Genomic DNA, 22,542 nt, shown 5'->3' with positions numbered 1-22,542 from the left:
TTCACATTTTGAACTTCTTCTCTAAAACCACTTAACCAAATTCAACCAAATTTGACTCAAAGCATTCTTATGGAAAGATGAATATAAATTGCAGAAATGAAAGAAAAATGTTCATTGAAAGCGGAGAAAACCTCAAAACTCTAAAAGAAAAAAAAAAGGGGGGTGCATTTTTAAAAATCTTCTTCTCAAGAACTACTGAGGCAAATTCAACGTAATTTAGCATGAATAATTCTTATGGGAAGGAGTTATTGCGAAAATAATAAGAAAGAAAAGGCGTGTTTCAAGCAATTTATAGCATCCATGAGTCTTGGTAAAATGGGTAGGCATGACCGGGCCTGGACAAAACAAAAGATTGACAGTTATTAATCTGCCAATCTCATAAAAATTTCAAGATATTTACTGACCAGTATATTTGTATTCGCTGTAAATATTGCTGCAAAATAATGCGTAATTGGAATTGACGATTGCCGATCTGCCCCGGCTTTTATTTTGCCCCGGCCCGGGTTTGCTTACCCATTTTACCAATACTCGTATTTCATAATTCTAAAACGGGGTTCTTTGTTTAAAGCAGCCATGACACTATATGATAAACGGGTCGATATGATGAATTTGTTTGTTGTGCAACAGTTCGTGTACGAAGGGAATCTTTGAAACATGCAACATACATTGGTGCCGATTTTGTGAAGTAAATTGAGGCTAGATATTTCAATGCGTTTACAGTTTTCACATATGACGGTGGTGTTAGCTTGTTGTGATTTTCGTTTCGTTTTCATTTATGCTTTGCGTTAACCTGGGAACTGTCACTTGTATTTCCTGATTTTTACGTATCAGTTTACTGTTTACCTGCGCAAATTAAGCAACATCTAATGTATTAAGAAAGAACTAAAATGCAACTCATTCAGGCTATCGGTAATTCGGTATCATCTTTTGCGTAATGGTAGAATAATGCAATATGTATTGTTGAGATGCACTCGGCATTTTCTCGAGTTTATTCAAAATTTTGAGCTCATCTTGCTTATTATTCTATGATTGACGCTGAAATTTTGGTTCACTTGATCATTAGAAATTCTATATGAATTAGAGTATGTTAAATACTTGTACACAAAAAAATTAAAAATGGTATGCTGTATATAACTACTCTCTGGGGCCCCCTCTTTATACAATGAATACCGGTAATGTGAAATGTGAGTAAATAAAAACGACATCGTTAAAACAGTTTCCATAGTTCTGACACATTTCTGTTGCGGGGATAAAAGAATTTTCGCTATTCCTGGTTTGTAGCCATTTGTTATTTTTGAATAAAAGGAAAATAATGGGTGGGTCATAGTAAATTAGAGTGATGTGCCTGTCAATACGGTAAAATTGATTTTTATAGCTCTTTAACATGTCACGTGACAACAATTTTTATTCCAGTGTATTCATCAATCAGGTGTGAGTAAAGTTATAAAAGTCACGAGTTTACGCGAGGTAAACAACAGTCATTTAATTATAATGGAGAAGACAAATTAAATTGTTGAATATTTTTAATTTGAGAAATTGAGCGCATTGAGGTGCAATTTTCTTCTTCACATATATACATATTGTATTTTTTTGATAAAATACAATAACTATTATATTTTTTAAAAAATACAGTAACTAGTAAGTAGTTGAGGAAAAAATGTACCTATATGCTCTCATATATTTTAATCGCTTTATTAAGTGGTGGAGGGGGCAGAACTAAAATACAGGGAATTAGAAGTTATATAACAGTTTACCCCTACCAAATATTTAGTTCTATATCTTGCGTAGGATTTTCTTATTCTGTGTAAAAACAGTATTTCATGAAGGTACAATGACAAAGATTACGTGTATGCAAAAATAAGTGTAAAATTCGAATACTTTACAATATTTATTTTTTTGTTATTCTACCGAGGGTCATATGGCATAATATCTGTTGCTCAGGTGAGCAATGTGGCCCCATGGGCCTCTTGTTTGTAACAGTGATAGAAATACTCAAGATCACTAAGATTTGACTATTGATGCCTAGAGCCTAGTAGTGGCAATGATCAATACTTACAGAGGGGACCTCATTCAGGATGTATCCCATGGAGGTGTCGAATCCATGGCGATTAACACAGGTGTTGATGTCCTTAGACTTTACAATGGACACTGACCTCCATTCCTCCTGTTTCAGATTGTACTTTGTTCTGCATTTTCCAGCCACATCAGTCTGTTATAGAGAAATCATAGAAGGATTTTTAAACACTACCAAGTTGTCATTTGTTTATTATACATTGGTACACATAAAGCTGTTATCTCTAAAATGAAAGCTTAGATTAAAAAAAGCTAAGATAAAAGCTAAAAAGAAAGCTTAGATAAAACAAGAACTACATGAAGAAGAAACACTGCCTAATAATCACCTCTACAAGGTTTTGTTCTGTTTTGAATGTGTCCATAGTGTTTTGGAGTGAGGACAAGATACCCTTTTTGATATTGAGCACCCAAGCACTCTCCTCAGGTAGGGGACATAACTCCTCCATGATACCATCTTGGAAAGAAAAGCGCAGAGGGTGTTGCTCCAGAGCCGTCTTGAATTCGTTGGACTGAGTGTCTGTCAACAGTCTCTTGTAGTAGTTAGGGTCTGATCCAGACAACACAGCATCCTCTATCTATAGAAAAAATTGCAAGAGCCCTAATTGTTAGCACTGAATTTAAATGTAATAAACTTGAATCTTAAGGTAATTTGATTAAGCATTATTTACCACCGGTCTATTAATTTCACACAAGAGCATATCATTTAGCGAAGATTGGGTAGCACTGATTTTTCTAGATAATATACTCCCAACAAACTTAAAATATTTGGTTTCCTCATTTGCATTTCAAGTGCATTAAGTTTTGGCTTAGGTTATCACAATTTAAATTTTTACATGGATACTTAATACTTTTTAAAAAAGTATAGTTCTCAAATTCCATATTGGTCTTTCGTTTCCAACGGAAGACGTAATTGTTATTGCTTTGTTTCTTTTCCCCAATTATTATTTTTTTTCTTTAACGTTTTTTCAAAAACGCTTCAGTCGATTTTCTTGAAACTTTCAGATCTTATTCGGCACAAGATCTTATTCGGCACAATTTCTTTTTTTAGATATTGGGATTTTCATTTCAAAACATATGTACATATATGACATAATAGGTGATTGGTGCATTTGTAGAAACATATAACTAGGGTTTAATTAATATTCAAGGGTATCAATTTTCGTGAAAAAATAAAAAATCACAGTTTAAAGGGTACATAAGTTCGAGGTCAATGACCATATTGATACAAAATATTCATAGAAATTGCACTTCAATTAACATTAAATTTCGTGGATTAACTTAACAACGAAATCCACGAAAATTAGTATTCAACGAATATTGATGAAACCACAGTACATAATCTTTAAGCTATTTTTACTTATTAGTACAATTTTGTATATTTCATATGAAGTGAAACTGAGAGAGAGAGAGAGAGAGAGAGAGAGAGAGAGAGAGAGAGAGAGAGAGAGAGAGGTTATGCAGGTGGATTACTATACATGTATAGACTACTAGACGTTGACCCGTGCGTGCACGGGTTGACATTGCATATGATATCGGGCATTTATAAAATAGATACATCGAAACACCGTATATTGTTGACATTTGCATAACCAAACTTCAAGCCTCCAATAATGCTATTAATTTCACTACACTCTGCTGAGTTGGAATAGTTTAACTGTGTCTTGGGAAAGGTCTTCACCACAGTTAAAATGCCTCCCATATACCCGTAATGTAGCAGAAAATTGCAGAATCCAAAACGATTTTGGAGAAAAAATTAATAAAGCTGCATTGAAAATAACAGTCAAATTGTTCACAACAAACTATTTTGAAGCTGTAAATACTTTTCTTCGATAATTCTATAATTGCAGAATTCAACATTTTACACACCATGTTTACATTCGAAACTCTCGGGATTTTTTAAAATAGTAAATGCATTGTGTTAGAGTTATCTCCTGTATTTTCTTTGATGAACAGAAAAATTTTCAATGAAAATCAACATGCCTTTGTTTTATCGTTTCCAAGATTATCTATGCAAATGTGATATTGTGGAAGCATAAAATAAAGAGCCTCCCGTGATAAAGCGTGAATGTATTGCGCATGCGCAAGATTGTAAAATCCAAAAAATTCAGATGATTTCCGGAATTTTTTGAGGAATTTTCGTTGATTATTAATTTACGAAGCTTGATTGAGAAAAAATAAAAACAAATTGGTAATCTTCAAGTACCAATGATGTTAAAAATATTAAAAACAAAAAACAGTACTCTTCCGATTTATCGGTATTAAAGCTCAAAAATTCGAGTCCATTATATTAATATAGTAGTTTAGATAGATACTATATTGAGGGCAATTGAAATGATATGAAGGTTCACAGAGATAAAAAACACAGAAAACTTTATTTTGTCTATATAACTACAATTTTTCACAAATATTCTGCCATTGGCTTTCATATTCCTTATATTTACATCTTTTCAAAGCAGATATTTTTCAGTTAAAATTCTTTCTGTAAAGACCTTTTTCACAGCATGTATATTTGGTATTTAGCACAAAATTTATAAGAAATTTATCGGTCAATTTTTTGGTCGTCACTTCCGGTCCCGAGATATTAAAGATTATGCTTGTTCATAATTTTTCTCCAAAAATATTAAAGATAGAAATTTCAAATTTCCAGGGATGGCAAAGAGTCTATTGTCGCAGTGTCTCTCGCATATCCAAACATCCGCCGTCACTTCCGGTCGTCACCAGAAGGAAACAAAAAAACAAATTTTTCAACTTTTTTTTTTAATTTTTTTTTATTATTTGATGAAGATGCTTTCATACCTTCTAATAAATAATATGAAATTTGTTTTAAAATCGATTCACGCATTCTCGAGAATTTGGGCTCCAAATACCCGAAGCGAGAGTCCGCATAGCTCAGTCGGCTGCATGACTTTGATGCCGGTGATGCTATGAGCGTCTGAAATTAGATAGTCATGCAGCCAAAGCACCCCTACAATTCGATAGCATTAGAGCTCGCCGGGTTGTTTTGCCAGCATCAAAGAAATGCCGCCATCTTGATGACTGTACGCACACAACATTTAGCGACTGCGGGTAGGAAATAACCGTTCTCCTAGCAAAATGCCCATGTTTCAACTGTGTCTTGACAATCCGAGAACATGTTTGCATGTCCTGCTACATTACAGATATATGTGTAGAAAAGCTATTACATACTATTGTTTGACTGGCACGTACTTGCCTAAGGTTAAAAAAAGTGACTTTTACTTATCATCAGTATCGGGTCATCCCGGTAGTATCAATGTGGCTCGCGGGGTTGCTTACGTCACAATAGAATTCGACGTTAAAAGAGAACACTTTGTATACAAAGAGCAGCTACATGTAAATTACAAATAATATGTTTTACGATGTGACCGTTGGGGCGAGCGCAGAAGGAACCAAACATCTCTCATCATTGTTAAATGCAACGTTAACCCGTGGACTTGCCCCAACCTAAAAACTTTGGCTTTGTCTCAAAAACTTTTATCACCGCAAGGAACCCGAAGTTATCAAACATTTATTCTAATTGTCCATTTTAGGCTAATACACTTAAACAAACTACCACTGAGCATAAATTAAATGTAAAACAGACTTATTAAAATATGTTGAATCAAAGCCGTTTGATTTTTTTTTATAAAAAGACAATCATGTTTTATCATCCTTTACTTTTTAATAACGATAATTAAAATCAGTAAACAATAAATTGCTGGTCCCATTTTGTTCCTTGTTGTTATTTTCCTCTGTATCATCAATTCCTTTATAATTTTGTTAATTTTTGTAAGCTATATATGCGTTGTAGACATTTTTAAAATAATTTTTTGTCACCTACCTTACGAATGCAATTTTACAACTAGATCAATATAACAGTCAATTAAGTATGGAACTTGCATGTGTATTTAATAAGCAAAAAAAAAAATGATCAAAACAAAACTAATCAGCCGAAGAGTCACCATTAAGGGTGTTGTTTACTCAGGGTTTGAGTACTCAAATTCAGAGTCGTGTGTACTAATTTTGATTCACATGTGGACTATTACTATGATGCACATGCAGAGATTCCATTTTTATATGCTCATACAGATTCATGCACACATGCTTAATTTATGTGTATTGTTACATGTATGTAAGTTTACATGTGAATCTAAAGATATACACTGTTTTGGCGCAAGTCTTGATAATTGCATTTTCCTATTTAATGTTTGTCTGTCAAAAATTGCAATTAATCAAATAATAATTAGCTTGTGTGCACCTATATCTGCATGATTTGAGTGCAAATTTGTACACTCAAAAGTTGCATTAATTGTATATTGGGTACATTTAGAAAATTGATTTTAACAGTTTTAAAATATCTTGTAGGCGTTATCATGCCAAAACGCAAACATCCTGTGGAGGCAAGTGAAGGTACTAGAGCAAAACATAAACCTCAGGCTGAACCAATCGATTACCAAAGACTTGCGCAAGAAATTGTTAAATTGCAAAAACCCAACTCTGATGCATCAAGCAGAACAGTGGTACCCCTAGAAAATGCTGCATCTGCTACATATGCAAACACCGTCAATGAGTTACCTGCACCAACGACTGCTTCTTCGTCTATGCAAGATAACCCTATATTGTCAGTTATATTGTCAACTTTTAGAAAACACAGGTGAGCCAGTAGGCACAATGAAATATTATTGCCAAATAATAGGTTTTATGTCATCATTGTATCGTGAATTCTATTTTTAGAAATTCTAATTTAAGTTCCGGTTTTTATTGGTTATTTTTAGCTAATTTGTCCATCATGTATCTATTTATAAATGCCTGTGCTTGTACCTTGTCATTAGCCAATGAAATGAGAGTATTTCGATCACGTGTATATAACTTCTGTTTTAAACTCAAGTGTGAGAAAGACGTGTTTCCGTAATCTAAGATATTGATCGCTTTGTAAAGTTTAACCCACCACCATCCCCATCTAACCGTCCAAATAATTTTATAATTTACAACAGTCATAATAGCTTGTGCCAATATCAGAAATCCATTCTAATGTTTACATTATGTGCATCATGGTTTTATTAGATTTATGGCAGAACTTTGTATATGCCACCTTAATTTTTTACTGTTTATATTAAGGGAGATCACCCTGCCATTGTTGTTTACTATTTTTGGTTATATTTTACCGGGTGATCTCAATATTTGTTCAGGTGTTTTTTAACTAATAAGGGAAATCCCACAGTACCTGTTACATAAGTCATTTTAATAAGTTTAAGTATTGACTTTGTCAGGGATCTCCCTGTTTGTGATGTGGTTTATTTGTACAAGTTTTTGATTCGTCATTAATAAATGACATTATTTCGTCAATGACCATTTAGTTGTTTTTTAAGGTAAAAAATTAACAAGCTGCAGTTCATAGATGGAACGAAAGATTTAAGTCTATTAATGGAATAAGCTTTATTGGTAACTGTTAAGATCAATGCATGGGCATAAACAAAGGTTTCTTCAATTCTGGTAATCTTCTCTCTGTAACAGAAGGTATTCCTCTTGGTGCGACAATACCACAAAAGATAAAGGCAAAAATTTGGTCAAATGAATTTTTTGATGTAAAAGTATTAATGTCGCACCAAGATGAAGAACCTCTTAGGTTGTGCATTACTCCAGGGGTCATTAATGTGCAGCAAAGTTTAAAATCAAAAACCCCCATGTTCATCAGTCAGTGGACTGATGCCTTTCTTATCTTTATTACATTAGAATTCAGAAACACCCATCAGAAACTCCCCATTTATTAAAATACATGAGCTTATTTAGAGAAATGCAAAGACTACATGGGGATGTTGCTTGGAGAACATATGACGAATCTTTCAGAAAGCTAAGGGAGTCTTTGGCTGTAGATTGGCAAAAACCTATTGAAGAATTAAGAGGTAAATGTATTGCTATGTCCAACATTTGCAGTGAAAAATCTTACTAGTATTATATTGACTTTGTTGGTTTGAACCCTGCTCTATACAAGGGTCCCAGCTTCAGGATAGGGGCAGACACTCATGCAGCAAATTTGGGTTAATATTCTGGAAACTGCATTCAATAAATGGGAAGATGAAAATCTGATGCTATTCGCAGATACATACGTTTGTCAAGCTTTACATTGTAAATATGTATAGCAAATGCTATGTATATATACTTTTCTTGGAAGATTTTCACAGTTCAGAAGTTAACTGCTGTGTATTATAATTGTATCTGATACGCATTGTTTGTGTTTTTAATTCAATGTATAGATTAGTTGTATGTCAAAATTCAGTTCTCATCACAATTCCCTATCATCTGTCTTATATTGGACATTATTCAAAGTGTGATTCATGTATATCATTTATCTATACTATGTGCATGATGTGGTTACACATAACATAACACAGGTCAGAAGTAAACTGATGTGTTTATGTGCTGTATAGTTTTTTAACCATTGTTTCTGTTGTTTGATTTTGTCATTTGAGTAACATGTGCCTACTGGTTCATCTGAAAATGTTTGATTACATGTATATCTGTCTTTAAAACTTGTTTGATAGTATAACAACTTTTAACATGTATATTAGGCAACTGTTATATTAACACAGGGCAGAAGTCAACTGATGTGTTTATACTTGCAAGGTTAAAAATAAGATGTTCCTAGCTAGTGGTATTCAAATTTTTAACTGGTTTGGTTATAGACAATCTGTGCCTTCATGATATATTAATATTTATATCTCCATAAAAGGCAGGGGTTGGTCATTGCCAATGCCATATGTGTTGTATGTACTGCCATCTTTCATATTGTTGACTACCATGTCTGGCTAGTCCACTTTGTGTGGTGTCTTTTTGTGCAAACCTGCTGTTTGCTTTTGGTGGCTGTTTTTTTCAACAATATTTTTGTTGCATGTATATTTGGTACATGTTGATAATGTATACATCTTTGTTTAATATGGGGGAGGTCATTTGCTCACATTCAATGTCTGGTAATCGGTATTATGACTGTTTGAAGACCTTCCCTTATTGCCTAATTTTTCTTATTAGCAAAAACAAATGGCAGTACATACACACAACCATGTTTTATATTTTTCTATCAATCCTAGACAGATCAACAATATTACATAATAATAATTATGTTACGAGTTCCGATTATACTTCTTAAGAAATACAATGTAGTACATGTATTATTAAAATTTTTCCTTTTAAATTGTAGAGAAATTATTAAAATACAATACCTTAAGGGCCAGTTCACACTTGGAGAGAACTTCAACAAGAGCTGTAGCTGTGAATTTGAGTCCCGATTGTTCCTTGTTTCCGCCATTAATACTGGTCTTTGTTTCTCCTTCGTAGGTAAATCTGTAGGTTTCTCCGATCTTGTATCCAAATTTACTCTTTTCTGGATGTGGAATGATACATGTGAGTGGAAATCATATGTAATATTGATGATGAAATGACGATTAATAAAAACAATCCTTAAATCAAAGTACTGAAAAGCGCTAAGCCGGGAAGAAAGTGTTTAAAATATATCGATTGATATGAAAATATATGTAAAGAATCATATTGTTCGTTATGAGAACAATGCACTTGCTCAAGAATTCTGAAATGATGTTGAATTTGGATATGCCTCAGTTATAGAATGCATAATTATTTTTAATGATTAATGCATGCTGTCGTGTTACAGTGAAAACAAAATGCTGATGCCTTTTTTAAAAAATCATAATAAAAGCATTTCACAATAAATGTAAGTGTATCTTTATTTTTGAAGTATAGAATGATTTATCTATTTGACTTTAAAGTCAAAATTTCCAATTTACAATATAACAATCTGTTTAAAGCATCATGTTTAAAAAGATAAAGTTTGATTTTATAACGATACCAATATTATTGCAAAATAAAAAGCCAAAAAGTTTTGACAAAAGTAAGATAATACTAATCGCATTACAGATCTGCCTTGCAGGGAAAGCTACTTATTCTTCAAAATATAAGCTTTGGTAATCGAACAATATTTCCAGCCTTTTTTTACAATACACCATGCAAAGATAATGTATTAATATCAACTTTTAGTATACTTTCGACGTTATCAAGCAATATTAAATTGGCAAGAAGTTTCATTTCATATGTATCAATATAAAAGGTACAGTTATCACATAATACGCGAATTCATTTTATATCTAATAATTATATTTAATTCATAGCAAAGTTGAATCTTGCTCATCACTTTCAGTTTTTACTGTTACTACCTTAAAGTGTTTTTATTAACTGCGTAATTTTTCCATACTGCACATAAAATAAATCATTAAAAAAACCATATTTGCAAATTAAACGAGGTTGGCTGGTATCACTTTATAAAGATTATTACATACATTTACTGTAGTATTTCAAGTAACTCGACAGTTATATATTTTTTTATAAGTAATAATCAAATCATTGGTTTTGGATAATTATAAAATTACATATCAATGCAAATTGATAGAAAAATATTCCTGAAATATTGCATAGAGAAAACGAAGCCTAAAATAATGTTAATAACAAGTTGCTGTCCTTTAAAAAAGGACTACAATACGTGGACCATTTTATGTGTTTCCAACGAAAACGTGAAAGCCTTATAATAAGATTATCAGAGATTCCACCGACTCTAGCCTCCTTCTTTTAACCACTAAATTTGTACGTTGTTTACGTATACATGTATGTATAGCCCTGACTTTTTATTTCAGAATTAAAAGGCTTCATACCTCCTAAATAATCACGATCTATCTATTAATGAAGTTTGCATGCATAGTATCAGGCATTCGGTGAATTCTACTATTTGCTCACAAATTACGATTCGCACTACTTTGTTAACTATGCAGGGACAGCTTTGTGTAAATTCATATTTTAATGCATTTTTCTTGAGATTTAAACTTTTATACAGTAACATAATTATTCAATCATACTTAAATGCTTAATAAATTTTAATAGGGAAGTAATAAATTTTAATAGGGAAGTACTCTAGCCTCGCGTACTATAAAGGTAAAGTTAAGTTACATGTGTATTTGGAAAACAACAATACATTGCAAATTATACTATTTGATGCATGTTAGTTTCGGCATAACATTAACTTATTTCATAATATTGACAGTTCATATCACATGCCGATCATTTCTTTAAAAGGAATACTTTGTTTCTGTACTGTTCACCGACAACTTTACAATTACAGCGCCTTTGAACTTATATAAGTGTGCATATGGAACGGAATCCCGATCCCGATTCAGATAAACGTGTGCTAGCCTGGTTCCCTAAACTACCCATTACGCACAGTAACCAGGTTAGCTCATGCGCAGGTTGCATTTTCCCCATAGCATCCGGTTTAACCTCGCTTATATATTTTCTGCGTGGACCTCAGGGTCCACGCAAAAAGCAGTACAAATTATCATGGAAAAGGTGACAATCGAAAACTTTTTTGTATAAAAATTCTGCATTTTCATATAAAACATGGTGTTCGTAACTGTGACATATTACACTTAAAAACACCGAAAACCTATTGATATTGTAGAATTATTCCAATTAAATGCATATAACATCCATACTTTCTCTCGAAATAAATCATCATGATATGGCTTTGGGAGCACCCGTATATGATATATAACAAGTTGCTGTCCTTTAAAAAAGGACAACAATACGTGGACCTTTTGCATGTGTTTCCAACGAAAACGTGAAAGCCTTAAAATTATCAGAGATTCCACAGAATCCAGCCCTCTGCTTTTAACCACTTGTACGTTGTATTGCGTATACATGCATGTATAGCCCTGAGATTTAAACTTTTATAGTGACATAATTATTCAATCATACTTAAATTATTAAAAAATTTAATCGGGAAGTTCTCTAGCCTCGCCTACTATAAATGTAAAGTTAAGTTACATGTGTATTCGGAAAACAACAAAACATTGCAAATTATGCTATTTGATGCATGTTGTAGTTTCGGCATAACATTAACTTATTTCATAATACTGATAGTTCATATCACATGCCAATCATTTCTTTAAAAGGAATACCTTGTCTGTACCGTTTACCGACAAATTTACAATTACAGCGCCTTTGAACTTATATGTGTCATATGGCAAAGAATCCCGATCCCGATTCAGAAAAACTTGTGCTAGCCTGGTTCCCTGAGCTACCCATTACGCACAGGAACCAGGCTAGATCATGCGCAGGCTGAATTTTCCCCATAGCATCCGGTTTAACCTCGCTTATATATTTTCTGCGTGGACCTCAGGGTCCACGCAATAATGACATTAAATGAAACATCATTAATTTAATTCTGGAAGAACAAATGCATCTGCATGCAGGATAACTTGAAGATAATTAAATTCTCACTACTGCATAGTTATGATATTTCCAGAGTACGACTTCTCCAGGGTACGTTTTTTCCAGCAACCGCCAGTAGGTGGCGGTATATAGGAAATGCGAAAACGAAAGTGGAAGTAGGTTAAGAAATCTGGCGACAAAAAAGCGCTACAGCTTTGCTTAGCGCTTCAAAAAAAACGCATTCTTTCTTTTTATTTCCAATTGATTAAAATATCTGTACCCTTTTTTGAGCTATTTATTTTCAGTTCAAAAAATTTAAAAATCTTCGATAAATAGATTGGACTGATATAAGATTATTGAGTAAATCTTAATCGTGTAATTAATACTGCCTGAAATAAGTTTGAAGAAGACATTTACCAGGGTTATTGGACGCACTCAATTGTACTTAACATTCGAAACCTCCAGCTCGAGGTTGGCGACAAATTTCTTAGTAAGAATGATATTTCTTTGGATTTCTTTGGATATTTTAGGAATCATTTTATTCGCTTTTTGAAAGCACGCTGTAACAAAGTCAGGGATTTTCTTTATTTGATTTCTGACTAATTAAAGACATATCTGACTTTGATGTCATGTTAATGCTTACTTTACTGTCCAAGCTTTAAAGGGGCATGGCCACGATTTTGGTCAAAAATTATTTTTCCGGTTTTTATTTTTACAATGCTTCAGAAAGGCATTTTTAATAGGCAACCGAAATTTGAGTGTCATTTGTTGAGTTATAAGCGAGTTACAGAGCCTGAAATTCTTCGCTATGTAAACAAAGCGTTTGTTTACATTTTGAACGTTGAAGTAAAAATTCCAGTTTTAAACCTAAAACGAATGTGTTAAACGTTAGGAACTGCTTATCTATGCTTAAAATAAAAAAAGATAGATAAATAAGCTGGAAAAAGGTTTTTTACTGGTATATTGAACCTATGTAAACAAGAACAGGGCACGAGCCTTGTTTACATGACAGAGAATTGTGAGCCCTGTATCTTGCTTATAACTCAACAAATGACTCTCAAATTTTATTTGATCATTAGAAATGCATTTCTTAAGCATTGTAAATAATAAAAACATAAAAATAGAATTTGACCAAAATCGTGAACATGCCCCTATAAGATAGGAATATACCATAGTTTAAAGGTTTCTTTTTTAATTTAAGATTTGCGATTAGTGAAGTGACATTTTTATAACTAATATGTATCAATTACAAAACGTATTTTTTTTTAGATATTGCTGCGGTATTTAACAGGGTTTTTTTCTTTTTTATTTGTATGAATGTAATTATCCATTTAGTGGCATATATCGGTTGGTGCAAAGAATTAGCTTTAGGGAGGAAAATGCAGAAGGGTAGTGGAAGTCCCAGTATGGCCTACCCAGACCAAGTATACAACTTCTCATGGATGTCTTTCGCATAATTCGAAATTACCAGAATTGGCGGAAATTGTCCAATTCAGAGATGAATCATTCAATAACGGCAGTATGCAACCGTCTTTAACAAATTCACAAACTTCTGTGTTGCAAGAGGTATTAATGTATTTTAACTAAATGTAAATTATGTATAAGAATTCTTATTACTATGTGTAAGAAAAAAAATAATTAACGGTGTATGAATACTGATAAAAAACCATTGTCATGTTTTTAAAGATTGGTGGTATTGATGTGTAGGAAAACACAATTGGTCTTGAGATTTTTGAGATTATTTTCAGTTAAGACCTACAATATCTTTCTACAATGGGTTTTGGAATGTGAATGTTGCTTTTGAGTACATTAGGAAATACAAATAGCAATGAATCAGCTAACATTGAAAACCGCGACCGCTTCATAATTTGTACTCATTTTTTCCCAAAGAGTACTATCCATAAATACCGGTATGTATTTGACGAAAAACAGTGTTGATGATTCAATATAATTATATGAGTTTTATTTAGATGAAATTAAGTAATCCTATGGTATTCCGTTAGGGCCACTCGCACCTTCGCAATTTCGTCTATATGGCGAAGATGCGAGAGTTGGAAGTTGCGAAGACAAGAGTGCGAAGCAAAGAAGCGACACTACTATCACTCCGTCGCATTTGCAACTTTGCATTCTCGCCTTCGCAATTTGGCCTTCCCCTTTTTATGTGTGCAGAGTTCTCTATCGTTTAAATATAAATGGCATCTGCTGCTACAGACGAACTTTTGATAAAATATTTCCAACAAGAAATGTCTATTATCACCCCTGTGAATGTTATTGTCATTTAAATTTTAGACCACGTGGTTTTATTTGACCCTGTCAGTGTCATCGTGTCTCGTGTTTATATTCTTTTCAAAGAATCTACTCTAGGTACGTGTAATCAAATATAAAATATAAACCTTTATTGATTTTAAACTTTATCTTCATTAATTGGTGGATAAAATGAGTTATAGAAATAAATGTGACAATAAAAAAATAGTTTTTTCCTGTTGTTGCATCAACTAGGGATTATTTTCGATCCGCGCCTGACCTAGTAATATCATCAATAGTGAAACAGACTATACTACTTTGTGCAGAATGTTCCATGAAAATGGCTCGATACACACATCACACAATCGATATACAAAACATACTCCCATTCTGATTTTTTTTAAAAGCATGGTATTGCACACCACAAGCATCAAACATGGCTATGATTTTTTCAACCACGTGGTTGAACACGAACGATAACTCTGTTCTGAATATCATCGTTTGATTTAAATAACTGCCAGATAATGAAATAAGACATACATCTTAATAGATTATCGTGTTTTAACATAAATCAAAGTAGGATATAATATGAGAAACGACCAGTACTTACGTATTTTGAGAATATAATCCGAAAACTTATATTTCCGCTCGAAATTTCACAGGAACTGAATAAATCTCGGGGAAGTCTTGTGAACTTTCATTCGAGCACCTCTAAATTTATTGCATACTTAACAACGATAAAGAAAACATTCCGAACACATTCGCAGGGATGTTATAATGAAATTTAAATACAGTGTTTACACCACGGTATTGAATTAAGGGTGCAGACTGATCAATTGCAAGAGTCAGGAATTACATTTTATATGGAGTACATAATGATTGGGCTTAGTCAGCACTGGTAAATAAACCCAATAAAAAATTAATGAACATTCTAGCGATATTCGTACCAATAACATCCAAAAGCATTCGGAAAACTTCGGGCGAGTACGGTACCCATATCAAATTATATGTAATCGACTGAGATTTGTTAAATGCATGAGAGAGAGAGAGAGAGAGAGAGAGAGAGAGAGAGAGAGAGAGGCAAAGAGTGCAAAGGCAAAGAGCGATAAAAGTATCGCCCCTTTGACTTTGCAAAATTTTACTTTCGCTTTCGCAACTTCGCATCTTCGTCCTAAAGGCGAAATTTGCAAAGGTGCGAGTGACCCCAACGTTGATATAATGCTCTGTCGTTATCGTTAAAATGACAGATATCCTACGGACCGCGGCTGCTAAATTGCATGAAAATGGGACGAATTCTTATTGTGACCTGAACATAGCCTTGTCACGTTTAAATTATTCTTTCTAGCCCCAACGGAACACCATACGATCCAGACCTAATTTTGAAATTTATACATGACTTTAGAAAATTTTTCTTGTTGAAGAAAATTTATGGTCTTTATATGGGTATTTGAACGTACAGAATTGATCAGCAATAGTTGTGAGAAAGTTTTGTAACGTTTTCCAAACGTCACAAACAAACAAAAACACTATCACTCAAAAGTCTTGCGTTTGGCTGGCTAATATCAAATATTAGGAAATTCTCGGCATATAGCACCAGAGCTGCTTCCATTAGTTTCATGCAAATTTTTTGTAACAAGTTTGCTTCTAGCGATCAGTTTAAAATTGTGACAACTTTGCCGCATATTCAAACTCTGAATGCACTTAAGATCTCATTTGTGTGAACAGCAACTTTGTCCGCAAATTCAGATTATGTATGACAACGAGATCCCTGCAAACTGTTTGCAACAAGTTTGCAGAGAAAATACTAATACAATGAGCAACCTTTAAAATATATCAGAATAATGTATAGTCATTTATCTTTAAATAGGAAAAGTCTGATGCAGGTAGCAAGATACATTTTCAATTAAATGAGCTTGAAAATTAATTATTTAAGGCCATCGATTCGATATTCGATTCATTCCAGTTATTTTAATTTGGTTTAATTATAAGTGTACATGTTTTCGTATATATAGCAGGAATATAATGCGTAGAAATTAAAGTTTTCCGAAAACTAGTATAAGGAAAAGGTCAGTTTATTCACCAAAGAACTGAACAAAAGTTTGCACCTTCAGGTAAATGCGTCAAAATGCTTTGGACCGACGTCTTACGATACATCAACTTAAAAAAGACACCTCAGCCCAAAGAAAATTATATGTTTAGACACACCTTTTATTCGAATATTACATAAATATACGCATAATATGTTAATGCATGGTTAGTCTGGTCATGCAAAGCATTATTAGTGACATTGTGATTGGCTGAAGTCGACCTCTTAATATTAGAAAGAAAGAGACAGACAGGCATATTGCTTTTTAGAACCTTACCCGTGCATTGGATAGCGCATGATGTCTGAGCTAACACTTTAAAATTCTTTACTGGACCTGTATGAGTAAAACAAAATCATCAGAAAGCACTAATAGAAACATAATTTATTATATTTCATCACTCACGAGTACATGAACAATGATATAATTTCTTATTAATTTAACGACAACAACAAATTGAGAATGGTTATATCAGGTTGTTGCAATATTTAAAAGAGGGTGTTATGTATTAAAGTGTATGTGATATGAATAATAATAATGATTGATGAACATAATGAGAGAAAAAAGATAGAGTAGAAAAATAATAAAATTAAAATAATACAAGGCTGGAATGAATGATGCATGCTACATACCCGCTAACAAAACCGCTGCTAGAGACAACAGGATTAAAAATAAATGATAAAACATGTTGTCGCTTCGAGCGACCGCAAGTTGTCTGATTAAAACAGTATGTGATTTACTGTATATTAAGGTCTTTTGTTACAAAGTCCATAAGTTCATCAGTTATCTAATAGTCATAGAATTGCGCAGCCAATGGTTAGATAGATATCATAGTTAGATATAACATTTAATAAAAGTTAAACTTGGATTAGTTTACATTTCGTCTTAAACTGGTATTCAGTCGACACCTTTCTCCCGTTTATATTAATCAGCTTGTGGGATGACTATTTATGATACGTTATGGTGAAACTTCAGTTTTGCTTTTAAGGTAGTCCTATACTCGGCACTAAATGGGCTCAATCATTAAAAGCTTAGCTTTAAATGATAGATATACATTTTAGCAATACATATATAAAAGAAAATATGTATGTTTACATGCTAGTTTGTTTGCTATCACCTCTCAGACGGGTGTACCTCCTTGCGAAAATTATTGACAATTATGAAATTTGCCAGACGTCCGTTTTTCCTAAAAATAATTACCAATTTTAAAAAAATTAGAACTGAACATACAAAATAGAGTATAAATATTTATCTAAGCCATATCTCATCAATAATTTTGCGCAAATTTTTGTAAGTAAGTACGCTTTATGGACCTGATGCATCAAAATAGAATACAAAAAATGCAATGCTAGTATCGCGTTTGGTAATTTTTTTACTATTTTATGGACTCAAACTTAAATTCACGGTGTTTATTCTATAGATTGACATCTTAGAAAAAAGATTTGGTAAAATAAATTATATGTTGACGGATTACTTTTCACGCTATAAGCTCTAAACCAAGTACACCCTGACGAAAAAATCCGTAAAGATCAGATTTTGCAACAGTTTTCTGCCTAGATCTGTCAACAATGTTAGATATCATTTAAACATTAATTAATTGACGATTGATTAAATTCAAAATAGCTTCTGTCTCTAAATTTAAACCGGTTTTAGGAAAAGAAAAAGAAAAATTCGGGGGGGGGGGGGGGGGTCAAAACAAAGAAGATATAAGCATACCTGAGTTCCTGGTTAATGAGAAACTTCGTTTTTCATTTTACTTTAACAGAATCGAGTTTCTCAACATTAATCATTTCTATCTCTCTTAGAATACATATATTACCGTTCTGATTGCTTACTATTGCCATATTGTTTACAACAGCGATGTAGGGCAAAATCAATACCGGGTATCAAAAACGCTTTGTAAAAGTCGAACCAATATTGTAAAATCCGTATTATGACGTAGTGCGATACTCGGACTACTTTAACCTAGTATTTTCTGTTTAACAGTCATTATGTAAACAAAACTTGATATGATGTTTGTTTACACAACACATATTATGAAGTATGTATCTCGGTTATCACTTGACGACTGATACCCAAATTTTTGTCGAACATATTAATAAATTGTAAGCATCAAAATGGAAAAAACAAAACTTGAAAAATTTAAGCTGAAATAGTTTATATGCTACTTGAAATCTATTCATTATTTTCCAAATGAGAGTTGAATAAATAACTTAACGCGATATGGAACTAGCAACGACAAGCTACGCCTTCTCGTGACCATTTAAAGAGGTTCGTTCCTCTGTTTTGGGTAGTCATTTTGGGTCACCTCTATTCTAAAAATTATGCATCATATATTGATTCTACTCATAAATTCAAATTTTATAATGCCAATTAAACTATCTTAAATAAAATAATAAAAGAAAAATTACATGATTACAGAGTTTAGTATGGGACTATATTTTGTGGCGGAAGGTTTTTAAGAAGAAAATGAACATTTTTCATAACCCAGTTGTTTTAGAGTACCGTTAATTTAGCTTCCTTATTTTCAGTACAAACAAAATTTTCCGATAGTTTCTGCATAAGGACATCTTTATTTTGTTTCAAAAAACATATTTTTACAAATTTTCAATATTTCTATTAACACATATTGGCAAATTTAACTTATATTTCATAAAAGTCAAGGAAAAATGAATCCCAAATTTTGCCTAAAATCAGCTTATTTCATGCCATATCTCAAATTTTACATAATAGACCCATTCTTTTTGTTTTATTTTCTGAAATTTTAAGATTTTTCTGACAAGTTTATCATAATTTGAGAAAAAATTTGAGACTTTTAAATAATTTCATTACATGTTGAATTGGTAATGGATTAAAATAGCATTTTATCAGTGCAAAAATCAAATCAAAATATTAATTAGTTGAAGAAATTGTAACATTTTTCTTTATAATAATTTTAATTTTATTTATTTTAAATAGTATAAATTTGTATTTAATGCCATGGTTCATTCCGATAATAAAATATAGAGGTAAAAGGGATTTATGTGCAATCTGCACTTTCAGTACAGAAAGGTCATATTAAATGCACCCTAGCGCCAAATGAAGCATATAGAGCCCAACATTTTGTTTTGGATTTTGGTTAAACTATGTGTGTAGATTTTGAAAAAATACTTTAGAAAAAAAACTTTTAGAGTTTTGATCGCAGGATCCAACAGCCTTAACCTCTCTACAGGGTATCTAAGGAAAACTAATTATAACTTACTAGACTTTGACCCGTGCGTGCACGGGTTGACATTGCATATGATATCGGACATTTACAAAATAGATACATCGACATACTGTATTGTTGATATTTACATAACCAATCTTTAAGCCTACAATAATGCTTTTAATTTCACTACACTCTGCTTAGTTAAAATAATCTGTGTCTCGGGACAGGCCTTCACCACAGTTAAAATGCCTCCCATTTACCCGTAATGTAGCAAAACATTGCAGAATCGCTCCGTAACGATTATGGAGAAAATTAATGAAGCTGTATTGAAAATAACAGTAAAATTATTCATAACAAACCATTTTGAGGCTGTATATAACTTTCATCTAAAAATTTAATTCTGTTATTCAAGAATTCAACACTTTTTCACCAACATTTTTTACTTGCTTCTACAGTATTTTACACACCATGCTCATGCAGACATTTGGAACTCTAATATTAAATGCACAAAGTTAGAGAAGGGACGTATATTATAGCATTGAATGATTCATTTTTGACGTCGTCGTGTCAATAACTGCCGTCAGGTGAGCAGACAAATTGAATAACGCGCGTTAGCGCGTTATGATAATTTGTCTGCTCACCTGACGGCAGTTATTGACACGACGACGTCAAAAATGAATCATTTAATGCTTATATTTACATTCCCTTACTGAAGAAATCAATTGTTTACTTAAATAAATCGATATAAAGTGCAGATCACAGAGGGAGTGAATAAGTAACAGCAGGAACAGCTGTTTTGTAAAACCGGTTTAAACTGGTTTTCACATAGACTGTTGAGATGAGATCGACGAGCATGAAAATATAATCCATGATAAATAACTCTTGAAATGGTGCTTTAAACAATAAAGTCAACTTTTTTGTTGAATAATTATAAAACATGGTGTTTTTACAACATTCATGAAATACATTTTTTAACAAATAACATAGAAATCACTGTTTGAGAACTACTTATGTAAATTACACGTAAATTCATACGCAGTGAATAGGTGTTGCATTTAGAGGCATTTAAACGTCACGGAATTTAATGGAAAAACACAGTAGAATGTAAATATACTAATATATATTTTTAATATATACGTCCCTGGTTAGAATTACATGTATCTCCCGTTTTTTCTTTGATAAACAGAATATATTGCAAATATATTTCAATGATGAAAATTTAAACGTATTTGTATTATCGTTTCTGAGTTTATCCATGCAAATGTGATATTGTGGAAACATAAACTAATTCAGAGCCTCCAGTGATTTAGCATGAATGTAATGCGCACGTGCTGCAAGATTGTAAAATCCAAAAATGATTTCCGGATTTTTTAAAGGAATTTTCGTTGATTATAAATTAGCAAAGCTTGATTGAGAAAAAATAGAAAGAAACTTATAATCTTCAAGTACCAATTTAATGATGTTAAAAATATATAAAACAAAAGACAGTATTCTTCCGATTTCTCGGTGTTAAAGCCCAAAAATTCGAATCTATTATTTTGATATAGTAGTGTAGAAACGGTAACTACTACACATAACTCGCTCTATATTTCCCGCGATAAATGAAGGTGGATCAAGCATCTGAGTTTTGGCATATCGATCCAATATACAATCTTCCTAGAGAAAGAGAGAATTGAGTAAGTTATAGGTGATGCCGGTGAAGAAATCATCATTAGTTACATGTATAAACTGGCAAACAAATTAAGAACTATAAACTACATGTATATCCCTTATTGGTGTAACTTTAAAGCGTTTTAAAGAACGATTGTGAAAATTTCTTTGGCCGTCGACAACCATGACAGCAGTGTCTTCATACATGTACAAGAATGACGTAACTAAGTAACTAACCAACTTTTCCTGGCATGAAGTGCGAGAATACGGGCATTATATACATTTGTATTTTGAAATGCGAACGAATGATCAGTTGTGCATTTAGATATAGTGAAACGCAGGCGGATGCTTAGTGGAAAAATAAAACAATGTTTTAAGGTAAAGAATGTTTCACACCGAGTAACCAAGAAGAAAGTTTTTATGCAAAGAAAAGTTACAACCTATGTTTAATTCCAAAAAGATTCGGCATACTTTGATTAGGATACTAACGGTAATACTTGTAATGAAAAAAGTTTCTTGAATATTCATACATTCTTCGATGTTTAACATTACTTCATCCCATTATCTATTCACTAGATCTTGATTTGCCACTATAACTTTTGATAGATAGTTCGCTCATCTGCGTCATCTATAATTTACCCTATTACATGTAAGTAAACTCTCTCTCTCTCTCTCTCTCTCTCTCTCTCTCTCTCTCTCTCTCTCTCCAACTAAGTCACGAGCGGTAATGTCTCAACTCCGCCTACTACGATCTGATTGGAGAAGAATGAAATCTTCGTGATCGAGTGAAACGATGTCGGCGTATGATCATATGCACTCTTAAGCTTTTACAAACTGCTTTAAAATGCATTATTAACTAATTAACTGACAAGTTAAATTTTTAGGCATTGTTATCCTTTACTTCAAAAATTGTACAGCGAAAGTTTCTACTTTGACGCTGTTCGGTGTTATGATCACTATAGAAATTCTGAAAGGCTGATATATTCCTTTACATATGTCAGCAGTCCCCTTTTAGGCCTATAAGCTTTCTTATATAAC

The 22,542-nt window shown here is 32.7% G+C and overlaps 2 protein-coding genes across 2 annotated transcripts in view; one reads left to right on the top strand and one right to left on the bottom strand.

The window, feature by feature from the left end:
- Positions 1-7,416, top strand: part of LOC105333744 (N(6)-adenine-specific methyltransferase METTL4) — a 34,416-nt gene extending 27,000 nt beyond the window's left edge. The window contains exon 10 of the transcript XR_010707845.1: positions 6,436-7,416. The gene's annotated coding sequence lies outside the window, so the exon portion shown is untranslated. The remainder of the gene's footprint in view (positions 1-6,435) is intronic.
- The window catches only part of LOC105345576 (uncharacterized), a 38,250-nt gene extending 20,875 nt beyond the window's left edge, over positions 1-17,375 (bottom strand). The window contains exons 1-5 of the mRNA XM_066066731.1: positions 17,297-17,375; positions 16,944-17,000; positions 9,288-9,448; positions 2,400-2,648; positions 2,057-2,209 (exon numbers count right to left, since the gene is read on the bottom strand). Coding sequence (XP_065922803.1) covers positions 2,057-2,209; positions 2,400-2,648; positions 9,288-9,448; positions 16,944-17,000; positions 17,297-17,351 — 675 coding nt within the window. The 5' untranslated portion in view covers positions 17,352-17,375. The remainder of the gene's footprint in view (positions 1-2,056; positions 2,210-2,399; positions 2,649-9,287; positions 9,449-16,943; positions 17,001-17,296) is intronic.
- Between the last annotated feature and the right edge of the window lie 5,167 nt (positions 17,376-22,542).

Source organism: Magallana gigas, chromosome 7 (genome assembly GCF_963853765.1).
Source record: "Magallana gigas chromosome 7, xbMagGiga1.1, whole genome shotgun sequence".
Lineage (NCBI taxonomy): Eukaryota > Metazoa > Mollusca > Bivalvia > Ostreida > Ostreidae > Magallana > Magallana gigas.
The sequence above is the reverse complement of the archived record's forward strand: the minus strand, read 5'-3'. Positions and strand labels throughout refer to the sequence as shown.